Here is a 17113-nt window from a genome sequence, read left to right as displayed (position 1 = left end):
CCACCAAAGAGTTTGGAAAGAGTAAACTAACAAATTTTGAAACAAGTTGAATTAAATGAATAAAAAAGGAAGTAATTTTGAAAAAATCACTCATTTGTTTCCAGCCATAGTCCTTATAAAAGAGCTTCAACTGCATTAATACAAAGATTTGCACGAGTAAGAATAGGACCGGTAGGAATTTGGAAGACATTTTTTCTTTCAAATTATTTGAGAAAACTCACTGAAGATTGAAAAGAATATGGGCTTGGCTATGTAGCACTTGTCCAAGGGCTTGGTTAATTCGTTTGTATATGTCAACGGCTTCGTTTATGCATTTACACAGATAGATACACTGAAAAATAGGTGAATTTAAAGGACAGATCCACAAGTCAAAAACGTCATAGAAAGAGAAGATAAAAGGAGAAACTAAACACATGCAATCTAATTCAGTGTAACCGCCCCAACAAATTATCTTATTTACGGTTATCAAATATATCTTCTTTTGTATATAGAAAAATCAAATATACATTAAATATATTATGCTGTCTATCAAATATTATACATTATTTTCTATTTCAAAATTTCTTACAAATTCTTGCTTTTGTTTATTAGAGGGTCCAATGTTCTAATTTCTTGAAAAACTCTCGTCTGACTTCTGAAAAGATTGCTGTTTTTGGAAATTTCATAAATTTCCCTTAAATGGATCGTTTGGTGTTAATACTAGTATATATTTTTTAAAATATTCTTTTCAGAAAAACTTGATGATAAAGAGGACCGTACGAGTAAAATAAAAGTAATAGCTCATTAAACTATTTATGTAAAAAGAATAGTAAGGGCAGACAATTGTATAATTTTACCAATTTATCTAGGTTATATGTGCAGAAAATCCTGCTTAAATAGAGTTTCATCTCAAAATCTTATAGAAATTGTTTATTCATCTTATAAGGAGCGTGCGCACCATCAATAACTCCTAACATAAATTATTTCAAAAAATGTGAGGCAACCATCAGAGTTTCGCAATCAATGAACAACAAAGACCCCAATATGGAAGGAGAGAGTTGAGAACCCAATACAGATTCATATCTGTCCCATAGGAAGAAGTGAAGTACAATATCAGCTGCTTAGAATCCGGAGGCTCGAACGAGAATTTGATTTTGAATGTCCTCAAACGTCATCACATCGCTTCCCCATAGCCTGCTTATACAAATTGATCCAGATTCATTACCACTTCTTTTTTATCTTTTTTTTTTTATCTTTTTTTTGGTTATGCAAATAACTTTGAGTGTCCTTGAGTTTGGCTAATGAAAATTGATCATAAACAAAAACAATGGTTTTACCAACAATCTATTCCAACGGCATTGGCCCCCTCCTTATCTGCCTTCTGGTCATCTCCAACATGCACAGCGTTGTCAGACCTCACTTCAAGTTGATCTACAACAAACAATCCTCTATCTCATTCTTCTACAAAAAGAAACTATACCTTAATTCCAACTTGACTCGTTTGTTCATGCATAATTCTAGTGTTTTTATGGACAGGAGAGCTCTCATCCATGAAACTAGGGAATAAATTAACTCATGTCCCATTTGACAACTATCAGGTTTGTGGTTTTTAGTTTTAAAATTAAGCTTTCATTTGTAATCTACTTTTAACAATGTCTTTAAAAACCAAACTAAATTTTAAAAACTAAATAAGTAATAATAATAAAAATAATAATAATAAAGTAGTTTTAAGAAACTTGTTTTTCTTTACTTTTGGTTTTTGACTAAGAATTCAACTCTTGTACTTAAGAAAGATGGAAATGAGAGAAAATAAGGTTAATTTAAAACAAAAAGCAAAATGGTTATCAACGGAGGTTTCTGTTAAATTTTCAGTTGATAAGGTTAGTCGGTCTCCGAAATGTATATAGGTGAGACTAATATGTACCTAACGCAGCTTCAAATATTTTTCCATCTGGCTTTTCATATCCAACTTCTGCCGATATTATAACAGCATCGAACCTGAAAAATCAAATTCTCATCTATTTTATTCATCAAACATTAACAAAGGAAGAAACTCGTATTGTCATCCATTCATGAGATGAATATATCTGCTAAGTATAAAGGAAAGATGAAGCAACTAAATAGACAAAGAATTTGTAAAGAGAAACATCCTTACATATCTAAGACACTTAGATCCTTCAACAGCTTCCTTAACCGAGTGTCAAAATTGGACACAACAGCCAACCTAACTGTTCAAGAAAAACCCATGTCACTAAAAACACTATGAACAAAAATCCTGCATCTGTCCTTGATGAAGATGAAGGGAAACTTTGAATTAACCTCCAGCATCTTTCAAAACACCCAGGGTTGCATAAGCTCCATCTGGAAGATGCCATGCTTCACCATTTGCATAGTACTGAAGAAATGCAAACAGGATTCATTTTAATGATGACAAATAAGGAGCCACAGAAAATAATTGACACTAGGGTCAACGCTGCAAAGCAGTGGCCATCAAACTGTCCTAGCGTTGTGATACTATTGAGGATTAGCAAAACAGCATTGCTCTACATTGCTGTGCGTTGGGCTTTCTCCCAGTAGGACCGCAGCGCTTGCCAGTCTTATATATAAATCATTTTGGATTAAGGTTAAAGGGAGAGGATTGGAGGCTTTCTCTATATTGTTTTTCCTTCTTTTGGTTTTAGCACAGGTTAGGTGGTTGTTTTTGTTTCTGTAACTTGACTCGATGGCGAGCCTAGACTACTCCATCTCAGTATGTATTCAAGGTTGCTCATGGTTTAGATTAGGTATTTTTTATATACCCACATGTAATTTTGTGAGGATTCTGTGCTTAATGAATATTTTTGTATCTTCCAAGTATCTGTAGCTCTTATAATCTTTAGCAGTGTAAATGGTTAGGATTGAGAACCTAAATCACTTGTTCTATGTTAATTTCTAAATACCCACATACAATCCTTAATGGTCGTGTACCAGTTGTTATGTACACAAGAATCGTTTCACAGGTGTGGCTTGCACGAAGTTAATAGGATCACATAGTTGGCTTGAGCGATTTAGGGCTAAAGATTTAATCGGTTAGTTGGTTAAGTGCTACCAATAAATAAATTGTCGCGGTTTATCCTTAGAACTTAACGAGTGTTTAATTAATTTAGGGTATGCTACATTTTCCATTAATTGACACTTGATTTAATTAGAAAGCAAATCCTAATTAATAGTTGCTTAATTTGGGTATTTTTGCATTAAGTAGAGCACAAGCTTGAGACGATTGCATTGAGATTCTTATTTCCTCAGCTAAAAACATTTAGTTTAGTTACTTCCAGAGATGCAAGCACTTTTTATTTTTTACACTATCTCAATTTTGCAGATCGACGCAATCTTACTACTAATACTACTTAGTAGTCGTGGTTTACACCGGTATCATAAATCGTATTTGATGGGTTGGGAGAGGCCTTCAACAACTCTCCCTTCTTGATCCAATCACATTCGTGTCTACTAGTTCTGTCTCTTCGCACTTAGAAAATGGAAACTTTTAAATCACCAATTGGTATCACAGTAGAGTCAAGACTAGCTATGAAGGCTCTGAATTGAGGAGATAGGTTCTCATAAGAAACATAGTTAGCAATAGAGTGCTTAGTGCAAGGACCCAGTACCCTTCCTTAGTGCAATAGGTCTAGAGACAGATCATACTTATTATATTTTCTTAACGATCCTCCCTAATTTCATTTTCAGTAACTCTTGCATTGACCTCATTCTTATCGTTACTGCTCTTCCCGTCCAGGATGACCTCTATATCAACATTACCCTATTGACCTATATTTTTAAGAATAGTGTCTCGGACCTGTCACTTTCACTCATTTCACAATCAATATACGAGTCAATAGAATCAGTCATACCTTGATCTCATAAAGGTTCAGAATCTTGGACTGGAGTCGGCTAATTAGCAGGAGACCTAACTTCCTTTCTAAGATTCTTCCTATAATAGGTTTTTCAAGGAACTTGATTCGTAGGTATGACCATATTGTGAGGATCCGAACTTGGTATAGTAACAAGAGTAGAACTGGTAGACTCTAAGAATATCACCTAGTTAAAGTTAGAGTTAGACTCTTCACTCTCACTCTCCCCATGAAGCAGGCTAGAAGAAAAGAAAGGATGATTCTCAAGAAAGGTAACTTCCATGGAGACAGTATTTACAAGAAGACGGATGAAAGCATTTATAGCCTCGATGGTGCAGAGGGTAACCAACAAAAACACATGCCTGAGCCCGAGGGGGTAAACGTAGATGGGTTAGGGTCATGGTTATGAACATAAGCGGTGCACTCAAACACTCAAAAAGGAACATCAAAATAAGGCGGGTAAAGGGGTATGACTCTTTAAAACACTCTAAAGGGGTTTGGAGATGTAGGATAAGATAAGACATTTGGTTAATAAGATGGGCTGCAGTGAGAGCAGCATCACCATAGAGATAGAAAGCTAAAGAAAGGAAGTAGACAACATAAAAGAACGAGCGATTTCTAAAATGCGACAAATTTTATGCTTGGCTACCCCATTTTGTTAGGGTGTGTAGGCACAAGGAACTTTGATGGACAATGCCTTTTGGAGGACAAAAACTCATTGAGGGTGTGGTTTTGGAACTCATACCATTGTCACTTCGCAAAATAGCAATCTTTGTATTGAACTGCATTTCTATAGTGTTATAGAAGTCCCTGAAGATAGAGGTGACCTTAGATTTTTTAGAGAGGAGAAAGACCCAGGTAAGACGAGTATGGTCATCAATAAAGGTCTCGAACCACCATTTCCCAGATGAAGTAGTTATCTTGGATGGTCCCCAGACATCACTATGATGAACAAGTGTGAAAGGATGAGTTGGTGTGTGGTTATGAAGGAAAAGAAACCCAATGTTATTTAGCCCAAATAAAAATGTCACAAGATAAGATAGACACATCAAGTTTAGAGAAAAGATGAGGAAATAAATGTTTCATATAATGGAAATTACGGTGGCCTAAACAAAAATGCCACTACATACAATCTTGTTCAGAAGTAGTAAAATAGGAAGATAAAGGACTAGTCCTAGAAATGCTACTAGAAGAGGTGATGTCCTCAAGAGGTAGAATCCCATGCTATGCCAGACAGTGTCAATCATCTTCTGCGAACTCAAATCCTGAAAAGAGACAGAATCAGGTAAAAATATTGCTTTGGAGTTTAACTCATAAGTAACCTTGCTTATAGAGATAGCAGATTATAAGAAATTATGGGCACATTCAAATCTTTATGTAAGGAGAGCCCTGCATAGGGAGAAATCTTTCCATTCCCAACAACAGGGGCCAAGGAGTCATCTGCAATTTTAATTGTTTTGTTGCCAGCACATGGAATATAGGACACGAAATGTTCAAAGGAACCAGTCAAATGATCTATGGCGCCAAAATCCAAAATTCGGGGGTTTTTCCAATCAACACTAATAAGACCGAAGGACTGAGGTATGGTATACCGAATTGGACAAAGGCACCTAAAGTAGCGGAATTGGGATCAGTCTAGTTACAGTGTGGATAGGGTGGTTGAGAAGGTCCAGCAGACTCATTCACATATGCCCGCCCTGTGTTCTGTCTGTCATTGGGCAAATGTTTATTACCTCCTAGGGGGCGACCATGTAACTTCCAACATTGTTCTTTGGTATGCCATTGTTTTTTGCAATGTTCATAGACAGGAACTAATTTTCCATTGTGCTTGTCACTGCTGTTGGTAGAGGACCTTGCACTAAAAGCAACAAAGTCAATAGTAGGAGTTGCCCAAATACTCATAGCATTTGTACGATCCTCCTTGAGGCGGATTTCAAAACAGACTTCCATCAGGAAGGGAATTAGTCTCTGGCCTAGTATACGCCCTCGAACTGCAACATACTTGGATTAAGACCAACAAGAAAGTCATAAATCCTGTCAATCTCTTCAATTTTAGAGTATTGCAAACCAGCACTGAAACTTTTCCAGACTAGTTCTCTACGTAGGTCCATTTCTTGCTAGATAAGAGAAAGCTTATTAAAAAAGGATGCGACATCAATGGTTCCTTGATTGCATTCATCAACCTGCTTCCTTAATGTGTATCGGCAAGAGGCATTCTGACGTTTGGAATATAGTTCTTAGGTTGAGTCCTAAATATCTTAGCAGTTGAGGATACAGTATGAGTTTGCCAATCTGTGGCTCCATACTACTGATCAATGTGGATTGAAGAATAGAGTTCTCACCCTTCCAGTATTGTTCCTGTAGGTCTCCCAATGAAGGTATTTCTCCTATCAGAAAACCAAATTTACGTCGTCCTTTAAGGACAATTTTTACTGACTGAGACCATGAGAAATAGTTATTGCCGTACAATTTTTCACCTAGAAAATATCCCGTAGATTGTGCCATTATATTAGTCACACAAGAAGAGGATAAAGTGGGGAACGAGATTACTGAATTTTCAAAATACATCGGTACAAGTGTATGAAGGCCATGACACGGAGTGTTGGATGTCGCCCCTAAGGTAGCCTCAATTGCTACAATCTATTGTCGAAGCCCTTCCAATTGTTGGGAGCTATACCCGAAGAAGAGGAAGCTTGAACATTAGGGTTGGAATATTGCCGAAGACTCACCAACCTCAAATGTTGAGTGAATTTGAGGGTTTCTAACATCAGGATGATAACTAATGTCAATGGTGGCAAGGTATACAGATTTAACTGCAGAAGCAACAATGACCTACCGAAATTAAGTGGCAGCACATGAATCGCCACATGGGGGACACTACAGGTCGTGGATGAAGACAAGGGTGGCACCACTAGATCGGCCAGTGGCATCTAAAAAGGATGGGTCGATGCATAGACCTCCGGCGGTGGTGCGTGGGTCGCTTCTAGCGGCGCAAACGACGAAAAAAGCTGCAGAATTATGTTTTCTAGTGTTATCTAAAGACGGCGGAACAATTCATCCATGGCAGTGATGATCCGAGCATCAACAATGGCGCTAATGCCGACGGCTGTCTCCTCTGTTTGGTTTCCATCACAGGTTGTGTTATCTAGGGTTTGATCACTATCTTTCTCTGATACCATATTGAAAAAGAGACGAAGAAGAAACACAATTTTTTACGTGAAAATGCTAGTTCAGGAAGAAAAACCACAATGCAAATCTCTCTTTTTATTATTTTCTGATAATAACAAATGATACAATGGGGAAATAAATAGACTACAGTGAGGAATAAAAAAATGAAAAAATATTAGGTCAAATCTCTCCTTGGGCCAAGCCCACTAAATCTAACACCATTGTTTTTTACAGAGCCTAAAATATTTGGTTTTACTTGTTTTGTTCAAGATGTTCGTCCTAATTTGACAAAGTTAGACCCCAAGTCTTTGAAGTGCATTTTGTTAGGCTATTCTCGTGTTCAAAAAAGATACAAATGTTATTGTCCAAGTTGAAATAGATATTTTGTATCTCGAGGCGCCACTTTATTTGATGATAAGGCTTGGGTCATTTTGTTTGAGTTTGGAAATCAACTTCTAGTATTGTGCTTTTGTTGAAGCCAGTTTTTGTTGAAAGTAGTTGGCTTCATTGAAGATTAAGAAACAAAACATAATTTCACAATCAATGGTTGAATCAAAATACAAGCTATTACACAATCAGTTTGTGAGGTGAAATCAGTTTGTGAGTGCATTCACCTCGTGATTCAGTTAGGCTTCAATATTATGTTTCGACCAAGTTATGTGAAAACCAAGCTACCTTTCATATTGCATTCAATCTAGAATTTTCCTGAACAAACTAAACATGATGAAATTGATTGCCATATTTTTTGAGAAAAATACAAAAAAAGAAAAATTAGTGTCACCGAATATGTGAAGAGCGAAGACTAAAGGGCAATTAACAGATATCTTCACTAAAACTTTAAGTGGAGTTCAAATAGACTACCTTTGTAACAAGCTGTTAGACCTCCAATCAAGTTAGTTTACCAAAGAAGAAATAAGCTACAACAGAATTAGTTAGGAAAGCAGTTAACAGATTAGTTAGAAATTAGTTAGAAAACACATGTTAAATGTGTTAAGAAAATGTGTATAAATAGGGGAGTAATGATAGAAGAAGGCCATCAGAAATTTAGTGAAGAGTTGTACTTGAGTCTTGAGAAGCAAGATCAAGAAGCTTGTGGCAGAATTGATACCTCATCAATTCTGCGTGTTTGTTACTGATTCTAATAAAAGAAGTTCATTCAGCTGACTTGGCCGGAGTTCTATCAAATTAGTATCAGAGCCCGTGATCCGGCAAGATGGTACAGACTAGGATCGAAGAACGACTTGAAGTAATGGATCAAGAAATAGCATTGATAAAGAAAGAGCTCGGGAAGATGCCAACCATGGAATTAACACTGAACGATATCGCAAAAAATATGCAGACGATGCGTACCCAATCGAACAAACAAGAACAGATGATGTTGATGATAATGGAAACTATAGCCAAGGATCGAACTACCACCAGTGAACGTAATGAGGAACCCAATGCGCACATGTCTGTGACAAATAAGGGAAAGGAAAAAGAAGCAAATTCCAGCAAATCAGCCGTATCGGGACGAAGCAACTCCGATGACCGAAATGAAGGAAAAACAGAGATTGAAGAAGCCGCAGCCGACCGGAATAAATTCAAGAAAGCAGAAATGCCCGTGTTCGCCGGAGAAGATCCAGACTCATGGCTCTTCAGAGCCGAAAGGTACTTTCAGATCCATAAACTGTTTGATTCTAAGAAAATGCTAGTTTCCACGATCAGCTTCGACGGCCCTGCCTTGAATTGGTACCGATCGCAAGAAGAAAGAGAGAAGTTCACCAGCTGGGTAAACTTGAAAGAAAGACTATTAGTGAGGTTCAGATCAAGCCGAGACGGAACAGTATTGGGACGGTTCTTACGAGTTAAGCAAGAATCTACAGTCGACGATTACCGGAATTTGTTCGACAAACTCGTCGCGCCATTAAGTGATGTTCCAGACCCAGTTGTCGAAGACACCTTCATGAATGGTTTGTTCCCATGGATAAGAGCGGAAGTAAGAATCTGTCGACCCAAAGGATTAGCTGAGATGATGGAATTCGCGCAATTAGTCGAAAACAGAGAAATCGAGCGCAATGAGGCAAAATTGAATAATTTCGCAGGCGGGAAATATTTTCAGCAAAATACAGCGAACAGCAGAACGCCGGCAAACACCAACAGCGATAGCAAGACGAATACCAACTTCCCCATGCGAACCATCACTTTGAGGAGCTCTAATAATACCGAAATTCGTAAAGATGGCAACTCAAGAAGATTACCCGACGCAGAATTCCAGGCCCGGAAGGAAAAAGGACTATGCTTTCGATGCAACGAAAAATATTCAGCGGATCATCGATGCAAAATGATTGAAAATGTTTGTGGTGAAAAAAGAAGGTGAGGAATACGAGATCATTGAGGAAAATACCGCTGAAGAAAAAACATAAGAATTACTGCAAGAAGAAGAAAAACAAAAGACCTTTGCCGAATTATCTTTAAATTCTGTTGTTGGGCAGAATGATCCGGGCACGATGAAGATCAAAGGGAAAATCCAAGAGAGGGAAGTAATCATCCTTATAGATTGTGGAGCCACCCACAACTTCATCTCTGAAAAACTAGTGGAATCACTACAATTACCCGTCAAGGAAACCGGTCACTACGGTGTTATACTTGGATCCGGAACAGCAGTACAAGGTAAAGGAATATGTGAAAACGTGGCAATCCAACTATCCAATTGGAAAGTGAAGGAAGAATTTCTACCATTAGAACTCGGAGGAGTGGATGTCGTACTAGGTATGCAATGGCTCCACTCACTTGGAATAAACGGTAGTCGACTGGAAAAACCTCACACTTACATTCTCTAGTGAGGGAAAACAGATCTCAATAAAAGGAGACCCCAGCCTCACTAAATCACGCATTAGCCTTAAAAGTATGATCAAGACCTGGGTTGAACAAGATGAAGGATTCTTAATCGAATGCAGGGTAGTACAAGTTCATACAGAAAATGGACAAAACAGTACAGCAGTAACAACCATCAGAGATGAACCCCTGCAAAACGTGCTGAAACAGTTCGAAGATATATTTGACTGGCCGGAAAGACTACCACCAAGAAGAGGAATAGAGCACCAAATACATCTCAAAGAAGGAACCAACCCAATAAACGTTAGACCCTATAGATATGGTTCCAACAAAAGGCAGAAATGGAAAGATTAGTAGAAGAAATGTTAGCTTCAGGCATCATCAGACCAAGCAATAGCCCCTTCTCAAGCCCTGTACTACTAGTTAAAAAGAAAGATGGCAGCTGGCGCTTTTGTGTCGATTACCGAGCAGTGAACAACGCCACAATTCCAGACAAGTTTCCAATACCAGTAGCTGAAGAACTATTTGACGAGTTAAATGGAGCAACGGTATTCTCAAAAATAGACCTCAAGTCAGGATACCATCAAATAAGAATGATTGATAAAGATATCCCGAAGACGGCTTTTCGCACTCACGAAGGCCACTACGAATTCCTTGTCATGCCGTTTGGACTAACCAACGCCCCGGCCACTTTCCAAGCCCTAATGAATAGCATCTTTAGACCATTTTTGAGAAAGTTCGTGCTGGTCTTCTTTGATGACATCCTGATCTATAGCAAGAATGAAAAAGACCACATAGAGCATATTGAAAAGGTCTTTCTTGCACTGAGAAAGCATAGCCTCTTCGCCAATAAAAAGAAGTGCAACTTTGGCCAGAAGAAGGTAGAATACTTGGGACACATCATATCAGGAGAAGGAGTGGAAGTAGACTCGGAGAAAATAAAAGCTGTGGCAGATTGGCCATGCCCAACAAATATAAGAGAAGTTCGGGGATTCCTTGGATTAACAGGATACTACAGGAGATTTGTCCAACATTATGGATCAATAGCAGCCCCATTAACCCAACTACTCAAAAAAGGGGGATTCAAATGGAACGAAGATGCGGAAGAATCGTTTCGAAAGCTAAAGTCTGCAATGATGTCTCTACCAACGTTAGCCTTACCCAACTTTACACTCCCATTTGAAATAGAGACAGATGCGTCCGGTTTTGGAGTGGGAGCAGTACTAATCCAAGCAAAGAGACCCATTGCCTTCTACAGCCACACACTATCCATGAGAGATAGAGCTCGGCCAGTATATGAACGAGAGTTGATGGCGGTTGTCCTATCCGTACAAAGATGGAGGCCATACTTGCTTGGGACAAAATTCGTAATAAAAACGGATCAAAAATCACTGAAATTTTTGCTAGAACAACGGGTCATCCAGCCACAATATCAAAAATGGTTATCTAAACTATTGGGGTACTCATTTGAAGTGGTGTACAAACCCGGCTTAGAAAATAAAGCAGCCGATGCCTTATCAAGAAGACCACCGGACATACAATTAAACAGTATTTCAATATCATATTGGATGGACTTGGAAACCATAAAGGAAGAAGTAGAGAAAGATGAAAAGCTAAAGAAAATAGCAGCAAGCTTAAACAAAGAGGACGAAGGCCAAACCAGCAAATTCACAATAAAGAATAGTCTCCTGCATTACAAGAATAGACTGGTAATCTCAAAAGCGTCCTCCCTAATCCCAGCCATACTAAATACATTTCATGACTCAGTAGTAGGAGGACACTCCGGGTTCCTAAGAACTTATAAAAGACTAGCAAGCGAGCTATATTGGGAAGGGATGAAATCAGATGTTAAAAAACATTGTGAAGCTTGCGTAACGTGCCAACGCAACAAAAGCTTAGCTCTATCGCCAACCGGACTATTAGTACCACTTGACATACCGCATCAAATTTGGAGCGATATCTCCATGGACTTCATTGATGGTCTACCTAAAGCAAAAGGATGGGACGTAATACTTGTGGTAGTAGATCGGCTCAGCAAATACAGCCACTTCTTGACCCTTAAACACCCTTACACAGCTAAGACAGTAGCAGAAAGCTTTGTAAAAGAAATAGTACGACTGCACGGCTTCCCTACCTCCATTGTCTCCGATCGAGACAAAGTTTTTCTCAGCCACTTTTGGAATGAATTGTTCAAAATGGCGGGCACTAAACTCAAGAAAAGCACAGCTTACCACCCACAGACCGACGGACAAACAGAGGTAGTCAACAGAGGACTAGAAACCTATCTCAGATGCTTTTGTAGTGAACGCCCAAAGGAATGGATCATGTGGCTACCTTGGGCCGAGTACTGGTACAACACTACTTATCAAAAGGCGCTGGGACAATCACCCTTCCAAGTGGTCTATGGCCGTAAACCGCCAACCCTACTATCTTATGGAGAACGAAGAACTTCAAATTCTTCAATAGACGAGCAGTTGAAAGAACGAGATGTGGCCTTAGACGCACTACGGGAGCACTTATTGCTAGCTCAACAACAAATGAAACTATATGCTGACCGAAAAAGAAGACAAGTGGAATTCCAGGTTAATGAATTAGTATTACTTAAAATACGACCATACCGACAAGCCACTCTACGAAGCAAAAGGAATGAAAAACTATCATCACGATATTTTGGACCCTACAAAATTCTCGAAAGAATTGGTGAGGTAGCATATAGATTGGAATTACCAACGGACGCCGCTATCCACCCTGTTTTTCATGTTTCACAACTAAAAAAGTTCGTAAATCAGCAGACAAATATAGTACCCACACTACAAAACATAACAGAGAAGCTCGAGTGGCAGTCGCAACCGGAAGAAGCACGTGACTACAGACAAGACAAAACCGGGAAATGGGAAGTGCTAGTTGCCTGGAAGAATCTGCCGGACTATGAAGCATCGTGGGAAGACTATGATGAAATGCACCAGCGGTACCCTAATCTACACCTTGAGGACAAGGTGAATCTCAAAGGAGGGAGTAATGTTAGACCTCCAATCAAGTTAGTTTACCAAAGAAGAAATAAGCTACAACAGAATTAGTTAGGAAAGCAGTTAACAGATTAGTTAGAAATTAGTTAGAAAACACATGTTAAATGTGTTAAGAAAATGTGTATAAATAGGGGAGTAATGATAGAAGAAGGCCATCAGAAATTTAGTGAAGAGTTGTACTTGAGTCTTGAGAAGCAAGATCAAGAAGCTTGTGGCAGAATTGATACCTCATCAATTCTGCGTGTTTGTTACTGATTCTAATAAAAGAAGTTCATTCAGCTGACTTGGCCGGAGTTCTATCACAAGCTTGGCATGATTAACATATATGCTCCAACTTGGGGGTTATATGAAAAATATGAGCCTATTGATCTTTTGTCATTTATTGTAATTTTACTATTCTTAGTATAGCTTTCATGTATTCTTACATATATCGACGTTACATTTTTGGGTCTTACATTACAACATCTCAGCTTCCATTAATGTTGAAAAAGATCGCCAATAAGAAGCTTTGAGGTGGGTTGAATCAAATCTAGATTAGTTGATTTTTTTCCTATCATAATTCTTATGGAAGAGCCAAAATAATTGCCATTAAAGCCAATAATATAGGACCGGAAAATTTTGAAAGACATTTTCTTTCAAATTTTTTGAGAACCACCGGAGATTGACTAAAACACAAGAAGACCCACTGAAGATTGAAAAAACAGAGTAGCTTGTACAAAGTTCCTTTATATTGGAGCCCCTTTCCATATAGCTAGTTAGGTCTTGTCCACGGGCTTAGTCAGTTGGTTGGTATATTTCAATGACTTGGTTTACATATTTACACAAATAGATGGACTTTATAAGAAAATTTATGTTCCCAAAGATATGGCTATTACAAAGCATGCAAATCATTTTCTATGAAATAAAGATGGACTGTGTAAATAATAATTAAAAGGTTAATAAAACATCACCTGATAAACTTCTTCAAAGTAACTATCATCAGAACAGCCAGTGGCTTCTGAAACGACGAGTTTCCAAAATGGCCTTCCATCTCCCTATCAATATAGTACACAACCAACAATGGGGTAGCTTTTCCACAATAAAACATATAAAATAGCCTTAAGGAAATCATTATTGAAACTAAAAACAAGAAACAACATTTCTAATACTTATTCTGAAAAATACAGAGGATAAAAATAATATTACAATACTACAAGCAAAAAGATTATAATGAGAATGCAGAATACAAAGGAACATGGAAGCGTTCAACAAAGTTTAAATCATGACTGAACCCTGATTGCCCACTTTGAAAGTTGATACAAGCTTCTAATACGTTTTTTTTTCCTTTTTTTTGGGTCCAAGAAAGGAAGATGAACCTACTTCAAAGAAAAATGGGAAAACCAAGCAACGTTTTTTGCTTTCTGTCTTGCATTGGACATCTTGGTTTTCATTTTCTGAAAATCAAACTAATCAACTCTTTTTCTAATTTGACAATGGTTTAGTCCATCTTTTACAAAACTTGATTCGTTTGGTCCGGATCTTGATTGGGCCCAAAAACGAGAAAAGTAAACCAAAGTTCACTCTAATTAATTTTATCCCATATGCTCATATCACCATTACTATGTCTATCCTTGTAGATAGAAGTAAGAATAAAAATGAACATTAACCAACAAAAAGACAAGTACATAAAAAGAGAGAGAAAAACAATTAATACCCCAAAACTTCACAATTTGTATCAATTAAAACCCCAAACTAATAAAATAGTATCAATTTGAATCCTAAATTGTATCAATATGTAATTCCACACTTGTGCTATTACTTTTCAGCTTTGCATCTGTCTACCGTTAGAAAGTTTCTATTGTTATTTTCGGTCTTTTCATGACCTTAATATCATTCTTGTATTTTGGATATGATTAGGGTGCTAATGGGGTGCCAACCTAGTTGAGATGTCCGGCTACACCTATTGATCCTCTCTCTCTATCCCCATTCTAGGCTTCTCTATTATTATCACTGTATAACTCTCTTGTACTTTGAGTTTATTATTAATAAAAAAGCTTCTTTCCGTTTTAAAAAACAATTTGAGTCCTACCCTTTTATAAGTGAATTGACCTAGATCTCCTATATAATGATTACTATTATGATATATATATATATATTTATATGTCCATTATCGTAATTGTACATACAATCTAGGGTTCCTTTGTTCTCTATATATATGTAACTTTACTTTGACATTAAATAATAAAAAAGATACTTTTCTCTGACTTCTTGAGTACATGGTATCAGAGCCTATAGGGTTTCGAATTTTCAGAACTATTAGAATTTCGTAATTGGTGGCTTCCTTCTCCATTAGGGGTTAAGTTTAGGTCATCTTTAAGTGACCATTTGTCAACACCGCCCAGCTTAGAAGAAGGGCCATCGCCGTCTACCGTATTCTGTCGTCGCCGATTGCCGAGAAACGCCGCCTATGAGCTTCACGCATCGCCAGAAGATTCCTGTACAGCAGCCATACACCGGCGCGTGGGAGCGCGTGGAGCGTCTGTTTTGACCTCCGTCTTCTTGGCTTGCCTCAAATCCTATTTTCCGATCATTTGTGCAGTTGGGTCCATCGAAGATCATTCGATTTTGTCGAAAATTGAGGATTACTACCTCGTTCTAGGGTTGTGGTTGGTTTTGTTCCAATCTTGCAGCTGTTTGGATTAATTTGTTTTGTTTGTGTGGACTACAATTAGGGCGTGTCTCCAATATGGTTGACATAAAGAATATGGTAGTTTCTAATGTTATTCCCCTAGCCTCTAAGATCACCGAACATAAGTTAAATGGATCTAATTATTATGATTGGCATCGAACAATCTCTATTTGAGAAGTACTGATACGGATGATCATATGGTCGATGCCCCAGAAGATGCAAAGAAGAAGAAGGATTGGCTTCGTGATGATGCCCGTCTATATCTTCAGATCGAAAACTCCATTGAGAATGAGATAATTGGATTGGTTGATCACTGTGAGTCTATCAAAGAACTTTTGGAATTTTTAGATTTTCTATATTCAAGTAAAGAGCTAGTACATAGAATGTTTGAGGTTTGTATGCAGTTTTTCCGTGCTAAACAAAAAGCGGAGCCTGTTACCTTTTAGTCCTGATGTTAAAGTTTAACAAGCTTAACGAGAGAAGATGGTTGTTATGATCTTTTTGAATGGACTTTTACCTGAATTTGGAATGGCGAACGCACAAATCCTCTCTGACTCTAAGATTCCATCATTAGACGATGCTTTCACTCGTGTTTTTCGCATTGAAAGCTCTCCGAATGGTGTATCTATTCCTCAATCCAATAGTGCTCTCATTAGCAAGAACAATAACCCCCAGGCACCTCGAGCAATGGATGGCAATGTTCAGAGGAAGAGTTATGATCATCGAAAACCATATTCTACAGAGATTGTTTGTAACCATTGTCGTAAGCCAGGCCATATAAAACGGGATTGTCAGAAATTGTTTGTGTTTATTCTTTGTGGACGCTTTCTTAGCAAACTCCAGTTCGTCATTCTAGCACCTTGAGTTTAAGGGAGGGTGTTAAAGAAAAATTAGGATTTATGAATCATTAGTATTTTTCATTATTATTTTCCTTTTATGAATTTTCTTTTAGTGATTTCTTTGAGGTCTATATATTTCCTATGTAAAACATCATTATGTACTCTTAATTATTATGATTTATTCAATAATATAGAAATTTCACACATAGACAACAAACCATCTAATTTACCAAATGCCTCTTCATGAACCCAACCAATGTCTTTTGAGCTCCAAATGGCTTTTACGTTATCTAATTCAATGGATGCTCTTTTAGTTTCTTGGATTAACATCAACTCTGGTTTGTGTTCTTTAGAAGTCGTTTAACAGCCAACTATTTAGATTGATCAATAAGCCCTCTAGTGTACCAAGATAAGATTTTCATTCCTGCCAATATCCTCTCTTAGCTTATTGTTGCCTGTGCAAACTAAAGTAATTTCACAAGCATCGACAATTGACCTGAGCCTCTGGGGGATTTCCTTTTTCGAGTTAGGAGAGAACCAGCCTGCTTCTTCTATTGCACCAAATTCCTTGTTGTCTGAGAGCTGAAATAAATTACTCATATCAGCTTCAAAGGCCTCAGAATACACAATTCTCTCCAGATGCTCTTCTGAATTACCTTATGCAATTCTCTCTAAAAGCTCCTCTGAATCTCCTTCCTCTTGGTCGTCTGTGCTGGTACCAACAAAAAA

At 37.8% G+C, this 17113-nt stretch overlaps 1 protein-coding gene across 1 annotated transcript in view; it reads right to left on the bottom strand.

Moving 5' to 3' along the window:
• Positions 1-813: 813 nt before the first annotated feature.
• The window catches only part of LOC103485772 (uncharacterized), a 29986-nt gene continuing 13686 nt past the window's right edge, over positions 814-17113 (bottom strand). Inside the window, exons 4-10 of the mRNA XM_051084511.1 lie at positions 13828-13911; positions 5054-5131; positions 2299-2374; positions 2135-2207; positions 1904-1977; positions 1317-1410; positions 814-1173 (exon numbers count right to left, since the gene is read on the bottom strand). Of these exons, the coding sequence (XP_050940468.1) occupies positions 1101-1173; positions 1317-1410; positions 1904-1977; positions 2135-2207; positions 2299-2374; positions 5054-5131; positions 13828-13911 (552 nt within the window). The 3' untranslated portion in view covers positions 814-1100. The remainder of the gene's footprint in view (positions 1174-1316; positions 1411-1903; positions 1978-2134; positions 2208-2298; positions 2375-5053; positions 5132-13827; positions 13912-17113) is intronic.

The sequence above is a fragment of the Cucumis melo genome, chromosome 5 (genome assembly GCF_025177605.1).
Source record: "Cucumis melo cultivar AY chromosome 5, USDA_Cmelo_AY_1.0, whole genome shotgun sequence".
NCBI classification, from domain to species: Eukaryota; Viridiplantae; Streptophyta; class Magnoliopsida; order Cucurbitales; family Cucurbitaceae; genus Cucumis; species Cucumis melo.
This window is presented reverse-complemented; position numbering and strand designations above follow the sequence as displayed.